General features: G+C 41.8%; 1 protein-coding gene across 6 annotated transcripts in view; it reads right to left on the bottom strand.

Annotated features, from left to right (window-relative positions):
* DIP2C (disco interacting protein 2 homolog C) overlaps nt 1-20,304 on the bottom strand; it is a 479,785-nt gene that overhangs the window by 72,490 nt on the left and 386,991 nt on the right. For all 6 annotated transcript variants that reach the window (XM_030550132.1, XM_030550131.1, XM_030550129.1 and 3 more), the window contains 9 exons: nt 18,300-18,439; nt 16,409-16,545; nt 14,158-14,366; nt 13,322-13,436; nt 9,941-10,142; nt 8,231-8,340; nt 7,350-7,430; nt 2,596-2,719; nt 1,371-1,492 (listed from right to left, as the gene is read on the bottom strand). In XM_030550132.1, coding sequence (XP_030405992.1) covers nt 1,371-1,492; nt 2,596-2,719; nt 7,350-7,430; nt 8,231-8,340; nt 9,941-10,142; nt 13,322-13,436; nt 14,158-14,366; nt 16,409-16,545; nt 18,300-18,439 — 1,240 coding nt within the window. The remainder of the gene's footprint in view (nt 1-1,370; nt 1,493-2,595; nt 2,720-7,349; nt 7,431-8,230; nt 8,341-9,940; nt 10,143-13,321; nt 13,437-14,157; nt 14,367-16,408; nt 16,546-18,299; nt 18,440-20,304) is intronic.

A 20,304-nucleotide genomic window follows, 5' to 3' on the forward strand; every position in this document is an offset into this window, starting at 1 on the left:
TTTTTATGTAGCCTGTTGTAAAACCAGGGTAATAACTAGATGAGTTGATGTACCCCCTGGAAGACCCCAGGGGTAGATGTACGAGTGAGTGGGAACCACTGCAGCACACCATGTCCCTGGGCTGACAAAATGTGCATGAGGGACAGGGAGGAACAGAGACTCCATATTATAGACTCCTCCACTCCCTAAGATCTAATGAACTCTCTCTGTGGCCACTTATTGTAGATCAGGCTCAGAGTGGAGAAGGGTGGTGGCAGGGCTCCTGACAGTATCGGTCACTCACATGTAACATGGTATCCCAAGCCAAGATAATGTTCACTCACTCAGCACTACCTTGTACAGGCTGGGCCAAAGTGTAAGCAATGAATTAGGGAAAACAGAAGGGCAGCTGGGTATTTCAGGAACCATGTTATGTTAGCCAGGAGACTCAGGACAAGTGCAGAAGCTCTGACTCCTGCGGGTATCCCAAGAGACACTGAATTTGGGGAGCTGACCTTCTGACTAGCTCCCTGATGGATGGACAGCAAACCCACCTCCATTTGGATGGGACAATATCCATTTCCTGCCACCCTGCTTGGGTTTCCCCCATCCAATTAGCGCATGCTCCGGTCCACAGTCTTTTAGCCACAATATAGTTAGATCACAGTAATGTTTGATTACTTTGAATACTCTGTAGGCATCTGCAAAGCACAGTCTATGGGCCAAATTCCGGTCTCAGAGGCAACTGCTACTGACTTCAAAAGGAGTTGAACTGATGGTACCAGGAGAGCAGGATTTTTCCCTAGGACAGCACAAACTCCATGTCACCCCTCTCTGGGTAAAAGCCTGGCCACAATGTAACTTCTAAACTGTTACTCCCCAGGCAGTTTAAGTTGTTAACTCAACTTGTAACTATAAAGCTGTAAAAGACTTTTACAAACATGTAAAAAGAGCTACGTGGTGCAGGACTTTCAGATACAGCCTGGCTGAAAACAGTTTACATTAAACAAGTTTAACTGTTTAACCTGAAACAGTTGAGCTAGGTCAGTGTAAATAATAATATCAATAATCCTGAGATACCTGATTTAGACTCATATACTGGAAAACACGTCTACATGGGTCTTAGCAAGAAGTGGTTGTAAATGCGCTCTCATCTGATTGTGACAGTGTGGGTGCTGTATGCTTTCAAGCAGTGTTGTACATTCTCTGCTCCCCTGGACTTTGTGGTACTGTACAGGATCAGATCATGTGACATGAAGTTTGAACCCATGTTATAAAACCTGTAGTCTTTTCCTAACTTTGATGGAAAAACTTGTAAAGAACACTTTAATTTTCTATATTTAGTCCACTGCCTGTTTAGACTGCTTGTGGATTTCCAGATGTCTGCTCACCTCGACAATCATTTTCACTGTAGGTAATGTTGTTGCGATGTTCTGTGGATGTGGAGGTCGAACGGTTATTGGCACACAGCCCGCATATAGGCAACCATAAAATGCCGCAATCAGGTCTATTCCTGCATGAAGAACAAAACAAAAATCCTCACTTGAAAATCAAATAATTTAATCACAGACACCCATGTCAGAATAAATACTACTTTGAAGTAACTTAGAAGGTTAAATGAGCAACTAAGCTCTTTAACAGACTTCTCTTTCAGTCCCTTGTCAGTATTTGTTAAGCTTCACTGATTACTTTCATTTGTGCTGTTCTTTTTGGCATGAAATACCAAAGAAGGTCCAAAAGTTTAAACTACATGTCATCACTCAAATGAACTGCTCAGTTTTATTATCACCAATTTATCAGTGAAGAAGCTTAATTACTGTTGATTAATAGGCTATCCAATTTAAATTTACACACAAAACAGCATTTTAAAGGAAAATTTCAATACAAAGAACAGGAGGAGTTGTGATCTTCACTGGTCCTGTGTGCTTAAGGAGACCCTCAAAGTTTTGTTTTAAAATTTCTTTCCGCTTCCTTCCTTCCATTCTGTTCCGGTCTGCCATGCTATTAAGATATTTATTGCCAGTACATTGTATTGGAAAGACACAGGAGCAGAACATGGGGCTGCTGGGTGGCCCTATGCCAGCGGCTCCTCCAGTGTGGCTGTACCACTCCCAGCCCAACCCCTAGCCTTTCCATGCAGCTGCGTCTCCTGTCTGGGGTCTGCACAGCTCCGCCGGAGAACAGGGCTGTGGGAGGGGCAGAGCTGGAGGCAGTACCGATACAGCTGTGCTGGAGGAACTGCTGGTGTGGGGTTCTGGCTCCTGGGAGCGGCGGCCCCACTTTCTGCTCCTTTTGCCACTGTGGTTCCAGAGAGTCTATATCCAGTGCAGCAATAGGACAGAGCCCGCCCTCGGTAACATGGGATGGGGACGGGACAGAGAGAGTGCGGGGACCCTAGGCTGGGGGTGGGGAAGAGTTTCATGGGTGGTCAAGTGGTGCCCCCCCCCGTTAGCTTCGTGTCTTTCCCATGAATCGCCTATGTGCAGCGTACCGGGAAGAAATAAATTCTACTTGCACCACTGCTTAGACATATCGCTGTGACTTATTTTTCGAAAGTCCTCTAACAAAAACAGCAAAGTCAGAACTTTCAGGGTCCCCACGGTACCAGTTCTTTACCTGGTGGGTAGACCAAAGCCACATGGTCTCCATCTTGTAAGTGTCCCCTTTCCATCAGCATGACTGCTATCTTCTCTGCTCGTTTATGTAGCTGGGCACAGGTTAGGGAGTTGGCTATTGTTCCCTGTAAATTGAAACAAGCTAGTGTCAGAAGAATAGGTTGTAGGTTGAGTTCTAGTATTCCTTCCCCAACTGATAAATTACTGATTGAAGGCTTTCTTCAGATGTTTACAAAAAAAAAAGAAAAAAGAGTGTCAATAGCCACACAGTTTACTAGGAAAACCTTCAGTCTCATACCAAACAGCAGCTGGAAAAAATTAAAGGAATTTTGTCAAGGATGTGAATACGTCCCACCCCCAATCACCATACACTCCACCCAAAGCAATGATTAAATCACTCACCTTAAGGATATATCAGTTACAGTGTAATATCATGACCATATAATCAGCACTGCTTCCCTCTGTTATACCTGCTCAGTTCCCACATGCAGGCAGCAAAGCACATTTTTACAAAAATTCAGCAGTAGTCTCATGAGTAAGGGTATGTCTACACTGGGGGGAAAAACGCACACAGCAGCAAGTCTCAGAGCTTCGGTCAACAGACTTAGGCCCACAGGGCTCACACTACAGGGCTAAAAATAGTAGCTCAATCATTCTGCTCGGGCTGGAGCCTGGGCTCTGAAACCTGGCGAATGGAGAGCCCCGTGCTCAGTCCCTTCCCACCCTCAGCTCAGTGCAGAGAGGAAGAGAATGGGCCAGAACCAGGGAGAAGGTAGGTACCCAGAGCCCTGGCTCCAACCTGAGCAGGAATGGCTACTCAGCTATTTTTAGCCCTATAGCACGATCATGGCTCTGAGACTCAGCGCTGTTCTTTTGTTTGTTTGGATTTTTTTTTGCAGTGTACGCATAACCAGAGTCTGAGAAGAGTATTCTGGTAAACTTGACTTCACTGTCTGCACGCTGGAATGAAGCCAGATGGCACATTAGAAGTACTTATTAGAAGACAAGAGACACAAGTCAGAGGGAAGAAAACACATGCGAGGGTGAAGAGACAAGTTACAAACAAAGATGCACATGCATATAAACCAAACAGGAAAGAAAGATATTTATTTGCACATAGGTGACAGACTAGACATGTGGGATGAGGGGAAAGATAGCTTAGGAAGAGGTACTAGGCCAGGGGTCGGCAACCTATGCAATGCGTGCCAAAGACGGCATGCGAGCCGATTTTTAATGGCACGCTGCTGCCTACCGGAGTCCCGAGAGTCAGCAGCGTGCCATTAAAAATCCTGCCCAGGGCAGCCCAGCCCACTCTTCTCCGCCCTCTGCTCCCCCTGCCCTCCCCCCGTGGGGCAGGGGGCAGAAGCTTGGTCCTGCTGGCTCCCCTGCCTCTTCCCATAGTGTGCTGGGTTCCTGCCCCTCCTCGTCTTCTCCGTCCCTCCCTCCCTGCCGGCCAATCAGCTGATGGCCCTTGCAAGGGAGGGGGTCAGGAAGGAGCAAAGTCAGTGTGTTCGCTGCTCCTGGCAGAGGCAAAGAAGAAGCGGGGGCAAGGCCTTGGGGAAGAGGGTGGTGGTGGAATAGGGGCATATCCCTTCCAGCCCCCTGCCCTGACCCCCCCGCACACCCACCCAGCCCTCTGACCTGAGCCCTGCAGCCCCACACACACCCAGCCCTGTGCCTTGAGCCTTGTTATCTCCCTTATACACATCCTGCCCTCTGCTTGACTCCTTCACCCCCCCATGACCCCAGCTCTGACTCTGGCACCCCCACACATACCCAGCCCCCAACCTGCCCGGACACCTGCACCCCTCTCACATGCCCCCAGCCCTCTGCCCTGACACCTGCACCCCCCTCATATACCCAGCCTCCCCATACCCTATGCAACCCCCACATCCTCACCCTCACCCTGAGCACCAAACGGGAGCTCCTGAACCCCCCCCCGCACCAAATGGGAGCTGCCCAGGTAAGTGCCCCACACCCAAACTTCCTGCCCCAACCCTGAGCCCCCTCCCTCATTCTAGCTCCTGGCCAAACCCTTCACCCCCAGCCCTGTGCTCAGTCCCTTCCCACCCTCAGCTCAGTGCAGAGAGGAAGAGAATGGGCCAGAACCAGGGAGAAGGTAGGTACCCACTGTATGTGGGCAGGGCCGGGACCCCAGACTGGCAGCAGGCTGAGTGGGTCTGGCAGCAGACTATGCAGGGCCAGCGGATGGAACCCCTGAGCGGCAGTGGGCTGAGCTGCTTGGCCCACTGCCAGTCTGGGGTTTTGGTTGCTGGATCCTTGTCAGCCGGGGTCCCGGCCGCAGGCTCCGCTCAGCCCACCGCCAGCCTAGGTGAACAGAACCCCAAACCAGCAGCGAGCTGAGTGGGTCGGCGGCGTAAGATCAACATTTTAATTTCATTTTAAATGAAGCTTCTTAAACATTTTGAAAACCTTGTTTATTTTACAATACAACACTAGTTTAGTTATAGAGACCTTCTAAAAAAACATTAGAGTGTATTACTGGCACACGAAACCTTAAATGAAAGTGAATAAATGAAGACTCGGCACACCACTTCTGAAAGGTTGCCGACCTCTGTCCTAGGCTTTACAGCCTCTCACCTGAACAACTGACCTATTCTTACAGAAGTTAACTTTGGGTCACTAATGACATGGGGCTATCAGACTGTAGTGGCCTACACCGGCTGAGTTTTCTGTTTTTGGCATAGCCCCTAATAGGTCTATATCACAAAAATGACCGTCACAATGCACACCCTTGCTGGCAGCCTCATCAGAGAAGCCTAACAGTGAGCGAGAAAAGAGACTGAACTTCCCTAGAGGTGGTCTGTCTAGGCCTGGGCTGAGATAAATTGACGAGGCAGCGTGGGGAAGGTCTGCACTGCTACCGCTGTGCTGTACCTGTTCTTTGGAGAAAGAGGATTTCAGTTTCCAGTACTGTCATATGTAGCCCCTTTCACAAGCACTAACTTCACTTAAAAAACAGAGAAGCTGAAGAAATTGAGAAGAAGAAACAAAAAAGAGTGGTAAGGAAACATTTTCATTTCAGGCTTCTACTGGGTTATAAGATAAACAATAAGTCAAAAAATGACCTGTAAAAATATCCTTTTGTGTCTTTATTATGAAGGAAAGCAACAAGGGACTCTATTTCAAGAAAAACTGAGGAACACATGCATTTTGCTTGATTGGTAAGAAATGAATTATTATTCACCATAAACATCTTGCACATAAACACAATATTTATTTACTTCCAAAAATTTAAAACAAATGCCACCGAGACAAAGTACAGTAAACTGAGCAGATTTAAAAATTTAACAGAGCAATCAGGATTCACAATTCAATTGATTTCACACAGAAGGAATGATGAATTATTTTATCATCATCAAATTCATTTTCCTCACTGTGTTTCCTACCGGCTGATTGCTCTTCTTACTGTTTTCCCAAGACAGGCAGAGCATGTTACCTAAGGTCTGACTTCAGTAGTCTGATTTAGTCAGTGTGAGGGGATGTGGTCATCAGAATCAGTCTCTCTCATCCATGCTGTACTTGTTTCTTAGGGCTCGTCTCCACTACAGGGATGCAGCAGGGATCGATTTAGCGGGTCTGGTGACAGTGCGCTAAATCGACGGCAGAGAGCTCCCCGGTCAACCCCAGTACTCCAGCTCTCCGAGAAGAGTACGGGAAGTCAACCGGAGAACATCTCCTGTCGACTCAGTGCAATGAAGACACCGGGCTAAGTCGAGCTAAGCTACATCGACTCCAGCTACATTATTTACGTAGCTGGAGTAGCATAACTTAGGTTGACTTACCCTGGCAGTGAAGACAAGCCCTTACTCTGAAGATAAAACAGAAAACAATCTCCAGTGTCAAATTCTGCCTCGGATGCACAGTGGAAGTTTGATCTCAGAAGCTCTCCATTTGCCATAGGTAACTAATTAAAGCTGCCTCACCATTTCTTATCAAGTTGCAAATGGTGACATAACACTAGCTAGTTATCTAAAGAAAAATAAGCAAGATTAAGGGTGACCACTGTAATCTTGAACAGCATTTTGATACCAATATAATAGACAGGCGGGCACTTCGTAAACATGTAGGGCAGAGGTCTAGTATATACAGTAATCACATAGTCTTCTAATCCTAGAAAAACTCTAATTTTATACTATGGACCTATATAGTTCTGTGGCACAGAAGCATAAAACCTGGTTTTGATGACTAATTAAATGCTTTAAAATTAAATCATACTTATCTCATAAGCATGCAGATTAATTTATTAGAGGTCCTGGTCAGTCCTTGGAGTCCTGATCCATTTCCCTTTACATCGACTCCTCCTCCATTTTCCCTGGAAGGCCTAATCTCATACCTAATATTCACTATTTCAGCTAAGGAAGAATTGATGGTCTCTTAGGACAATCAGAACAATTCCTTTAACTGAGCAGAAAGACTGTGGAGCAACATCAAGGACTACGCCTCCCTCTGCTGGAATGTAAATATTCTGCCTCCTGAACACTCCCGGCAAGTGTGAATCCATGGGGTAGGAATATACAAAGGTGGGTATGTAACACATTTGATAACAACTTGCGATACTTCTCTGTTCCTCCCCCAGGAGTGAGTAGTAAATACAGCAGCTAAACATTAATGCAAAAAGAAATATCTGAAGATTGAGCCACATACAGTCTTGGTATAAGCTGATGCAGTTTGTCTCTCAGCATGCATTTCTCCACAAGGTAACTTTTTAAAGTAATTGCCTGAATTTCTTACCCTACAGTTAAGTAGCGTGTAAAGCACATGGTCAGGAGTGGTTTGAGCTCTCCACTGTAAAACTTCTGAGAGGAATAGGAACTAAAACAAAACAGAGTGATAATCATGATACTTTATGGATTTTTTTCTTAATTTTCTTAAAAATAGGAAGCAATTTCTATTTCCACTTTATACACCCCATTCTTGCTTCTATTTTATATGTTCGTACATCAACATCAGTAACCAGTAAATTGTTGAATTGTTGTCATTAGGGCAACATGCTCTTGCTGAATTGTGCAGACCTGTTTAGAAGTCTAAGATTACTGCTTGAAGTATGACTTACTCACTGTACTTTCAAAGCAGTAAGTTGGTTGCTTCTCGGCTCCCTGGAGCTAAGATCGAAGCATAGTGTCTGTTCTGATCAGTGTAATCTCTTGATTTAAGCCTGGCTCTAGTTTCAAAGTTACTTCTAACACACCTCCCTCCCTAACTTACTTTTAAAAAACACTAATGTATGTATGTTTGCCATCTCACAATAATTACCTATTTTGTCCTATGACTGCAGACGTGTTAACTGGCCACTTCATTTTGAATGGTCTCTTACAAGGAGGGTTCATCACATATGCTAAACAATCAATTCCACCTTTTATTTAGCTGTGACACTCTGAGTCCCTTTCCCAGTCCTTTAAGCTACTGTTAAAATTTCTAAATGAAGGTAGAGATGTTAAAAAAATAATGCAGGTGATCCCTTCCTCATATCTATTCTAGAACTCAAATTTTTATTCCAATTAAGCCAACAAGTATGGGATAACAATACAAAAAAGTTAAGCTATTATAGTTAAATTCAGTATCTGAACTGTTGCAAGTCACATACAAGATGTATTTGGAAAGATTTCACTTACCTTTCTGGCCTGATCGTTGTCTTCTATCTGTCCCAGATCTCTGCCACTAGCCTGAGCAATTCTTTTTCCAGAGACCAGGTTCCCCACCATCACAGAGGCAGGGCCAATTTCTAGAATGTATTAGAAACATGATAAATACAATAAAAATATTAGGATTATAGTTAAGAATTCTCATTATCCCTTCCCTTGCAGCAGGTGAAGTTTTTCCCATTACCAAGTTCAGTGAACAACATTTTGAGAATATCCTAACAGTTCAGTCCATGTTTAAGGTATGTAAATTGTAACCATAAAAGCAATGAAAACCATGAAATGTCATGCATTTCCAAAGAGATCCATTGCTGAAGCAATAGGTATACAGTTTTAAAATTATATATATATTTTCAAACTGTGGTCAGTGGGCCAATTGGGGCCTGCAGAGACTTGGCCACTCCTTATTTTCAGCTAGTATGCTGCATTAGAACAAACTAAAATGTAAATAATTTTCTACTATTTCTTTTCAATATAAGCAGGTGTTGTAGGTGTTTGTAAGTGATCAGGACTGGGAGGGTAGATGGTTCACACTATGAAAGTATTTGAGAACCCTTGATTCAATACATTGAATAGATTGGAGAAAGTGAAGTCAGGTTTACAAGAAAGGAACATATCACCACTAACGTTCATATACAAGCTGGCTTTCACTGACGTTATGCCAACTATTGCAAACTGGAGACTATATACTTCTGATAAATGTTGCTGTGCAGTTACCAATGTTGTAGTGTTTTTGTTCTGTGCTTTTAAGTGTTGATTGCTGATGAAGTACCATATGGGTCAAGCTTGCACTAGGGCAAAGAAGCCCAAAACTTTGCCCAAAGGAAGAGCCACAAAAACATACCGATGCCCATGTTGAAATATGCACTGTGGTTCTTCGTTATTTTGCATGGAAAAAAAAGCAAAATACTCCCTCTTCCTGGCCTCCCCTTTACCATCCACTGAGGCTGAACACAGCACATACAGACAAAACCCTCTGTTCAGGAACACACAGTATTTAACTTATCTGGAATGTGGCTACATGAGCCTGCCAGACGGAATTTTACAGCTAGCTGGCATCTCCTATTACTATCATTTTCTTGACAAGCCACTATCAGTCTCCGATATTTCATTTTTATAATGCCTTTGCAAGGCTCAATTACTTTCTTTGTGTTCTCAAGCATTTGTTCAAGAGTGGCAAATTAGAGAAACAAGGGAAATGTTATTGTAAATATGCTCTAGGTTCTATAATGGACGACCCCTAAGTTTCAGGCACTGAAGAGTAGAGTATTTCAGATGTCATAGCATTTTGTTTGTGCAAAATCACTAGTGATTAGTAACTAGTATGTGGAGAGGGGCCAAACCGGAGCCACGGATCCAGACACTCTACAACTACATGAGTTCAAAATCTGGATTCTGATTCAATTTTGCAGTGTGGGCACATCCCTGTTAGTGAAGTGACTAGCTATTGGGCTTGAGTCAACAGACTGAGTATTTATTCAACCCAAAGTCTTTCTATATGTCTCAGTGTAGTCTGTTATAGAGCCATTTTCAATCCAAGTATTTTTAGGAGGGTGAAACTGTTCACAGTTCAAATTATGTAACTGAATCTGTAAGGGGGTGAGCACCCTGAGCTCCTACTGATATTATTGCATAGAACATCACAAACAAACTGTTAATAGCTTATGCCACTTCTCAGCTTACCTGGCTGTTTTTGTCGTGGTTTAGGCAGGTTTGTTACACAGGTATGTGGGCACATCAATACGTTACAGGGATGCAACGAGCCTTCCAAAAAAAGTTGTTTGGTTTCTGATAAGTGTATGCCACCTAAAGGGGTCTTAGGGAGAGTGTTTGCTGGTACCAGTGCTAAGCAGTAAACACCCACTTGATGGATACTGTCAATAGCCTAGAAAACAAAAATCAAGAAGCTGAAGTTAACGAAGTAAGGCTAATCACTGCACTTATGAGCACTACAGTATTCATTTGGTTCTCTAAACTGGTTCAGAAGACAATCTAGCAGTTACCTGCCACTGTAAACACACTTTTCAGCAATATCAGAGGAGGAGAGTGCTCTTCACTGAGTAAATACGAAAGGAAATTTACTTCACCACTGTTTGTTATAACCATTTGAAAATCTAGATCGTTAAAAAAAAAGCAACCCAACATAAATAGATGAACATCAATTAAAGACCCTGGTGAATTTCATACAGATTTGGGCTGATGTGCCTGGCTCTCTCCATAACTATGTTCTAGCAGTAATTCACTGCAGGTGATCTACTAACGAAAGCACAGGCAGACAGTTCACAGGCAAATCTGATTTTAATTGGTGTGTGCTTTTAATGCTATTGTTAAAAGGGACACTAGCAACTTAAAATCTAATCAACTTCAGAAGGACAAAAAGCAGTGGCAGGTGCCACTCCTGCATCTGAACTTCCCTGTTAATTTCTGGAGTTTAAATCAAAAGGGAAAAAAAGCTTGTTAAAGATTTAATCTCTCCCTGATCACTACATGAAATGATTCTCAAACAAGAAGGGAAACTGACAGAATATACAGGGGAAACTATGAGACTGGCTTTCTACAAAGTGCTGTCAAATGCACAAGGCAAAACTGAAAAACAGAAGTATTCTCTTCTGTAACCTTTTACTTTAGGGACTGCTTGAAAAAACAGTAAGTACATATTTTTCAGAGAAAAGCGTAATTAAAATTGACTGCATCCCTTTAAAATCATTTAGGAAGTTTCGGCTCACTGTGTTATCCATTTAGATATTCTGTGGGATGAGATGGCCTAGTCCTTGGAACAGGTGGCTACAGTCAGGAATAACGGAAAAGACAGTCTGAATGGATTTATTCTGACAATGTAGTAAAGCACGGCTCTGGAAATGTCTAGTGTATATGATGACTTCTTTCCCAACAAAGAGATGGGTTTTAGGAAGGAGACAGGCAAATTTATCAGTTCAGATGAAACTTGAAGATTACGCAACACCACTTTTTCGCTCTAAAACATTGTATAAGGATGGTCAGCCATAAATGTTTGTAGCTCTCCTGGCTAAAGAAACAGCAAGATAAAGAGAGAGGAGCCTTCTGTAAGAGGTTTGAAAAGTGTCCCCAGGAGCCTTGAGAGGAGGGTGTTGAGGTCTCAGGTAGGAGCAGGTTCTCTGACTGGTTGGTAAGTCCCTGTTCATGGTATTTAACCAGCCAATGTACAAGTCATCAGGTGCAGGGACTTCAGGTCTGGATGGCGTATCTGGCAATGATGCTGGGAGATCAAGTCTGGACAGTCAGAGCTGGACTGATGTCAGAATGAACATCCACAGCAGGTCTGTTAGGCAAAACTGCCTGGGCCACTACAGAACCATGAGAGTGATCTTTATTTTGGAAATCATCATGGGGAATCTGTGGAAAGACAAAGCTAGGCCTGGACTCCAGTGCAGAAGGAAGATGGGCAATGTGCCTTGGCTTATGCCCCCTCTGTAACAGAAATTGACATCTGGCTTTGCCCTGGGTGGCAAACAATTCTATCATGGGAACTCTCTCCCTTCCCCCATGATGGAACATAAGCCCTATGACAGATCTTTGCAGGGGCCACTTGTGATTGGTCATGGGTTGTCTGCTTAGGAAGTCCACCTGCTCATTGCTGACTCCCAAGAGACAAAGAACCACTGGGCTTATCCTCTGTTGGTGGCACATGTCCAGAGCTTGACAGCTTCCTAAGAGATGGGAGACGAGTGTGTGCCTCCTTGCTTGTTGGTGTAGTGCATTCGTGTAGCTGTTGTACGTAATGATCTACACTGTGGAATTCTGAACAGATCAGAAGGCCATGCAGGGTAGCTCAATACTGAACACATACAGGAAAGCACAGAAGAGGGATCTCTACTCTAAGCTAGCAAGGAGGAGTAAACTGGTGATGACAAGGAATGTCTCTCTTTTTGAATGGTGGTCCGTAGGGGCATATGGTGCCAGGGACAGTTTCAGTGCCAGCTGTCTCTTCAGCATAGGAAGCATTTCTGGAGGTTATCCAGATTCATCCAGGGGGTATCTCGGTGACCTTGCTGGGCATACCAGTACTGAGACTGGTGCTGAGTCTATCATTCCCTGTGCTGTTCCAGGTCTGATGTTCTATCCTTCAAGGAGTGATGCTGTGTTCTCCTTCCAGGACTTCCCTTCATGACTGGAGCTATATTTGGGTTCCACCCTGCTCTGAGTGAGCTTCATCTTTATGTACAGGCACAGGTGTCGACTTTACTGCCTGGGAGGGCAGTGCAGCAAATGCTGGAGCAGTCGGTATCAAGGCTGTCAGTGCAGACGGTTACAGTTTCCAGTGCCAAGGATTTCACAGTGGAGGTGGCTGGTGTCAAAGTCACTAGTGCTGGCTCTGCCTTTTTTCCAGTGCTTGATCCCAGTGTACGGTCTGTGCTTCAGGGAATACTCGCTGATGCCACCGTATCTGACTGTAGCTATCACCTCTGCGTCTGAAGTGACCTGTGTGGACTGCTCTAGCAGATATAGTTGAGCTGAGTCTCTCTGGATTTTTGGGTCCTGGATCCAGAGGATTTGCACACAGAGCACCTGTCTCCGCTCCCCACTAGGCAGAAATGAAATCAACTGTGTCCATCCTTAAAGCCCTGAAGATTTGGAGTCCACCATGAGACGTGGTAGTTGGCACAAAGGACCTCGCCATTCTATTCAGGGGGTACAGGGGAGGTTCTCTGTCTAGTCATGGTGTAAAGATGAAGATTTCTTCACAAATTTGATGAAAAGAACAGTTTTTAAGCCTCCAAGGAGAGTAGCGGATTGCATACTTGCTAGATTTCATCTTGCTGCCACCAGCGGCAGGAGAAACGAGATGGAGCGTTGTGGCCACTCTGCCCTTCCTGCCCTCACAGGGGAACATGAGGAGGCAGAGAGTACATGCATGGCCCTGATGAACACTCGTATTCAAAAGATTTCTATCATATGGGCCTACAGTGAAATCCACATGCCCACTCAAAGAAGCATGTCAGATTACAATCTTTATTGTGTTGAAAGATCAATAAAGGGAATATAAAATTGAAGCAGCAAACTTCAGAATTACCATAGGAACATTACCTGGAGAACTCTGCTCATCCACTGAAAACTGTCTTCCTCTGTGGAATCCGGCCTTTGCTCAGCAACAATAACTATCCTTTCATCATGAAGGACACTCACTGAAAACACTGCTATTCTGCAAAACACAAAAGAAAAGGGTATTGGGTAAGAATAGTGACAGCAGAAAAGGCAATTTCATTCTTGAAGAGAATATTTTGTAACTTATTTGTTAATTATTTTATTATTCAGAAGAATGGTGCTTCAGCTACCAATTCTTCTACTGAAAATTGTAACATGAAACCCTGATGTAATTGTTAAACCTGAGTAGCTTTGGAGGAAAGATATTACAAGAGCTGCAAAACCAGCAGGTTGTTGTTTTTTTAAAGGGGTGTTACAAGGGGCCATTGTTTAAGTAGCCTTCATCTTTTCAAAACTAAAATTTGTAATTTCACACAAACATGAAGCATGCAATTATTTAGGAACCTAGAAATGCAGCAGTGTTTGAGATTTAGAACAATGAAATAGTATTTCCTAATATCCAGCCTAGACCTCCCCCCATTGCTCCTTGTTCTGTCAGGGATTATGACTATCCTTTTTAGAAGGGGACCTACAAAGTAAAAGTTAGGCTTGTATCTGGTGATCTTGGAGAAGTCTACAGCCTTCTCTACACAAGGAAATTCTGCACACGTTTCCCACCGTTGCCAACACTAGTGCAACTCCACTGGTGTAAGCAACATTTGGAAGTTTAGTGTGGATGGGTCAGGGCTGCCACAGACATTTTTAAATGCTGGACCAATTACATCTGTTTTAAGCAAAACAAAGATCTCAGTTTACACAGAAAAAAAAGTGAAGCAAACCTTCCTCTGTAGACAAACTTCATTGGTTCGACAGCCAGGGCTGTTGCTACGATGTCATCAGCATTATGTCTTCTTCCACTGACCACCATTAGACCATCCATTTTGCCCACAACAAAGACAAGCCCTCCTGGTCCGATAAATCCTAGTAATCCTGTCCTTATAAAAGGGTATTCACTTATAGGAGCTCCTGAACTAGTCACAGGAAATACCTGTAAGACAAAACGAAATACAGTTATTCATATTCCTTATATGGAGAACCTAATCCCCAGCGTTACTAGCACTGTGGACTTCCTTGGGAATGAGAAGTGCTCACTCCACTCTGGACCCAGACCTCTCCACCTGTTGTGATGAACACTTCTGATAAATATATTTAGGATATACCCGTTCCATAGCTTCAGTTCCACAACTTGGATTCTATGTTATAAATTATTTAACAGTAAAGGATAAAAAATATTTGAGGGGAAGGAAATAAATTTAGGTCCAAAATGCAGGGCAGTTAAGAAAAAATAATAAAAATATCACCGGAAATGTCCTTTCCCATTAAAGGAATATGCTTTAGAAAAAAAACCAAATAATCAGAACAAGTCAAGCCATTTTAATATACAGTAGACACCTGTCAATTTTATGTAAGTTGAATAAATTATGTTCCCTTGGTTTCTGCAGGAATGCCTTTATTTTGCTAAATGACTACAGCAAATGCCATGAAAATTTCAGATAATGAGGATGTGTAAATGCAAGTTCTTAGTTATCTCAGGCAATCACAAGCTGCAGTCCACCACTGTGAGTCTTCAATAAAAGTCAACGTTTCTGTATTTTGTCCTTTGAGACTCAGATAACAAGAAAAAAGGTCAAATTCTGTCCTCTGATACACATGGATGACTTACTGAAGAAAGAATAATTTATCATCATCATAATTAGGCCTGAAAGCAGATAATTGACTCTTGACTCACTTTCACATGAAAGGACATTCTTAAAAAAGAAAAGGATCTTAAGTGACTTGGCCAAGATTCTTAAGCATGTGAGTAGCCCCATTAAGTCAATGGGCTACTTATATGCTTAACTTTACACACTTGCTTAACTAGGGTCTGAGTTACTACCAACTGGATATTACCAGTTATGATTGATTTTACTAATGCTATTAAATTCTAGCTCCAAAATTAGTCTAAGTACATTTCTGCCTTGGAAACCTGTCAAATATTGGATGACTAGTCACACTGGCTATCACTAATTGCTCTTTCAGCATGGCAAAAAGTGATTCTAAAAATTCCAAACCACTGCAGTATACAAGATTCCTGGCTTCCATGGATTGATTTAGAAATGTCATTCCAATCCCCAGCCCCTGTTATTTATTCAGGGTACAGTACTTGTGACACATTGAACACTGAAACTGTCATTATGAAGGAAAAAAATTAACTCTGTTTAGACTACACAAATGATAAGATTAGAAATGATAAGATTGGATAAGACTGTATGGGTCATTATACAAAGTAAAAACTATTTCCCCATGCTAATTTTCCCCCTACCGTTACTCACACCTTCTTGTCAACTATTTAAAATGGGCCATCGCGAGTATCACTACAAAAGTTTTTTTCTCCTGCTGCTAATAGCCCACCTTAATTGATTAGTCTAATTAGAGTTGGTATGGCAACACTTATTTTTTTCATGTTCTCTGTGTATGTATATCTTCCTACTGTATTTTCCACTGCATGCATCTGATGAAGTTGGTTTTAGCCGACAAAAGCTTATGCCCAAATAAATTTGTTAGTCTCTAAGGTGCCACAAGCAGAATTAAGAAATTCAAAGAATTACACCTCAGTTGTTTCTTCAAATCTCTCAAAACATATTTCTGCAAGGATTCCTACAATATCAGTCATCTAAATGTTGGCCAAATTGTGGGATTGGTGAAGACAGCTTTTTAAATCTAAATTCTTAGCAGTTTTCAAAGTGTTCGGAACCATCAAGTTGTGTATATAGCTATCCTAAATAACTGCATATCCTCCTCCCCACTTTCTCTGTGTATGTATATCATCCTACTGTATTTTCCACTGCATGCATCTAATGAAGTAGGTTTTAGACGACGAAAGCTTATGCCTAAATAAATGTGTTAGTCTCTAAAGTGCAACAAGGACTCCTCGTTGTTTTTCTAGTAGTAATTATTAATAGCATTATTAGTATTATCACACACACCAAACAGTCTTCTCAACTTTGAAGAGTTAAGAGGATTCTGTTGTATGTCTTCATTCTGACTCACCTCGAAAGTGTTCTTGGTCATGCCTGAGAGTCCATAATATGATGTACCTGTTGCAATAGCACATACACAAAGTTCGCCTATTTCGTCTGTTCTACAGAGCTGAGGAATTCCATCTGGTCTCACTGCACACATTATAGCTGAAGAGAAAGCAAAAGACTTTCAAAATATTGTGGAAACTACAGAAGAAAGTCAGTGATGAGGGAAGGCTGTGGACTAGAAACTTCAATGAATGAAGTATATGCAGACACTAATGCCAGACGTAAAAAACTGCTCGACCATTAAGACATTCTAACACAGTAAAGATAATGTAATGTTTAGACAAACCATGGCAAGAACTTTATATAAAGGCAATCGGAAAAATAAAAACTTCTTTTGGCCTGACTGACTCCTTGATTTTGCACCTGGGATAATAAATTTATCATGGTCAGTACAAAATAAAATGTTTTGCTTTAGCTCCTGAATGATAATTATGCTATATCCAGTTGCCAGCAACAGACGTCAAGGCGGGAAGGTCAGCTCTCACCAAGTAGTGAGTAAAACCCATGCAAGAGATCCAGTTATTCTGCCCATCAGACTAGCACTAGTAGTGTGTTGCTTTGTAAAAAATTACCAGTTTAGTCTCCCATCAGTTTTGTATTGGAGTTTTGCCGGAGCTAAGCGGAGGGGACCAATAAGTGAAAAAAAATATTTACAGTGGGCAAAGGGAAGAAGAGAGACAAAAAAAAAAGAGTGCACATTGGGGGAGAGAGGAGAAGGAAAAGTTGCAACGGTGAGAAAGAGTGTGCTTGCTGGAAGACACTCTGGTGCATTCTATCACTGCACCAAAGGTACTCCTGGAGTTCTGCCACTTCCAATCTTGGGTATAAAAGTAAGGCCAGGTATGCCTCTTAGCAGCAATCTCTGTAGTAGGAGTCTGTTGTAAGTATAAACCTTTGCGACTGGAAAGAGGCCAAGGTGAAAGAGAGAAGGGAAGCAGACCAAAATGCCTTAATAAGTACAAATGTAAAGTCTTGGATGCTTCTCCACTCACAGTGAGGATAATCACAAGAGTATCTGTATTATACCTTACTTTGAATTAGATCAGAATATATAATCAGACATAAACCAATATATCTATAAAATATTTTTATACTACGGCTTCAATTTTAAGTTGTTCAACTGAAACTGAGAATTCATTTGGTGCATAATGTATAAGAAGGTCTGTTAAGAAAGACAACAACATTGGTCTTTTCCAATCAGTATAACTCATGTAAAATGAATTTAGATATAAAAACCTGATGTCATTTTTAAAAACTCTGGCTTACTGCTTTTGGCTGAATTTTATAATTACCATCCGCTTAAGATACATCCCTTCTTTTTATAATATAATCGTGTCTGAATAAAGGGGCTTGCGGAAATATTCAGCAAGTCTGCAGCAAGCAGTTTTATTTACATTTACAGTAGATTAAGAAAATAACCTATAATACCTTGGTCTGGTCTGGGTCACTCTTTTTTCTATGGATACTTGTGTTCTAGCCTCTGGATAACTTTTAATTAATTTTGATCTGGGCATTTTAGGGGTAATGCATTAGTGCTGAGTATGCCTTCATGAGGACAATGGAGTAGAATCAGGTGTTGCCAGACCACTTAAAATGAAAGCAATCTGTGGCTAATGAGTGGAGGCTGAGCATGTGACCACAGTAAATACCGGGGAGAACATGTATATTGGAAATCCCAAGGAAAAAAAAAAGTTCTGTGTGATCATATTTTTAGATTTTACACTTTAAAGTATATATATCCTAATCTTCATTAGGAAAATATTTCTATTAATAGCATTATATAGTGTAATTAATGAAAAAGGCTCATGTTTCTATATATTACATATTTCAGAGAAAGTTGTGCCAATCCGTACCTCCTGGCATCACCAAGCCCACATCTTGCACAGTCAGGACAGAAAGCTTTTCTTCAGAATCCACTCTAATTACTCCGTAGGTGAGACCATGCATGGACAAAACTCCCCTGCCTGGAGGCTGATTGCTGTCATCTGTTGGCCTGCAACAAGTGTCAATAACTTGAATGGGCAGTATGTTTCACCAGGCAAACCATTATCTTTTCCTCATTTGTAATGGATTATCATCAAAAATACTCCGATACTGTCTTAAATATTAGCATTTCTTAGATTTAATCTTGATTTATTCTCCATCATCCTCATCCGCTCTACTACATCTGACATAATTCTTCTCCAAGTCACTGATAATTAGAGATGCCAGCTTTCACTGTCAGTGTCCACCCAGAAGTATATTGCTATAGAGTGCTAAGTATAACTCTAATCTCACCCACTGTAATTTTTTTTTAACCTCCAAAAACTTTTAGAAACATTAATTCACTCAGTTGCCTAGTGAGAGGCATTAGCCCCATTTTACAAATAGGGAAATGGAGAGAGGTTAATGCGCAAATGTTCACAACTGACTAGTGATTCTGGGATGCTCAACTAGAGACAAATGCTTCTGGAAATCAGACCTCTAGCAATTTGGGATGCCTCAATTCTTGGAAGCCCAAACTGAGACACCTTAGTCAATTTAGAATTTAGTTTAAGTGATGTGACCAGGGCTATAGTGTGAGTGTCAGAAAGTCAGGATTAGAACTGAAGTAGTCTTGACTCCCAGTTCTGTACTTAGACCACGGGTGTGACTTTTTTGCCACATGGTTGGGCATCAGCCTTTGAACATAAGATATTACATTTTGTAATACATTCAACGCCAAGTTTCAGTACAAGCAGCAATAATTTTATCAACACAGTTTTAACATGCATAACTTAATTATTCTAATGCATTACTGTCTAGCTTGTTACTCTTAACTATCAGGTGTAATTGTAATTTTCACCATTACATTACAAAAAGTTCAGACATTGTGAAAGACAATTCCTTTGTGACTCTAGGTTTGGTTAAATTCACTCGTAAGATACTATATTATTCTACAACTCAGGCATAGCTGCTTTGTCAGTTTGTTTCAGTATAAATGTGCACATTATATTAGTGACTACAATTATACGTATACAGTATGTAGCTTGAACAAACTAATGTTGACTCATGTAAGTTACTGAGTTAAGTCGGAGTGAAACTGGAAAAGAGACTCACTCTACATTGTACTTTACAATGTAAAATGGAGTATAACAATGCTGATTTGGTTAGGGATATTGCTCGCATGTAATATAGACAGACTAAACTATTTTCAAGATCAATGTAAGAGCCCATATGCATCTTGGTTTTTTGCAGTTGTGCTGTGTAATCCATCATAAAAAATGCTTGTGTTATCAGATAATGTTCTTTTTATATATATCATGTCTCCTCTGCTATGCTTGAAATACTTAGATAGGTCTTAGCTAATCATGTTCAAATAAGACTCGTAGTGATTTATATAATAAATTTCAATTAATAGATATTATGAGACATTTCTGAAATTACAATGTCAGCAAAGAAGGCTATAGGCAGGCTCAAATATGCATTAGAGCATAACAAATGGAGGCTAGTAAATTGGCAGCCATGATGAGTAACATTTCCATCATTTAAAAGGAGCTCTCAACCACATTATTGTTCAACTTTCTCTCACTCCCAATCCCCACGCACACATTACATTGTTCGAATGCTCTTAAACATGAAAATAAAATGCTTGTTTTCACTGATTTCCATCTCCAATTCGCTCACACAGTTCCTCATACTGGTACTTTTAATAGAGCAGACGCCAACATGAGACTTTTTAGCATACATCTCCCTTGTTTTATTAAACAAATCCAGGGTCTGGTGGATCAAGAATGGGAGCAGTTCCAAGACACACAGTCCCCTTCAGGAATATGTCTTATCAGCCCTATGCAGTCGAAACCAGGGCATCCCTAACATGAGTATCTCTGCTAAGCAATT

The sequence above is a fragment of the Gopherus evgoodei genome, chromosome 2 (genome assembly GCF_007399415.2).
Source record: "Gopherus evgoodei ecotype Sinaloan lineage chromosome 2, rGopEvg1_v1.p, whole genome shotgun sequence".
In the NCBI taxonomy this organism is placed as follows: domain Eukaryota; kingdom Metazoa; phylum Chordata; order Testudines; family Testudinidae; genus Gopherus; species Gopherus evgoodei.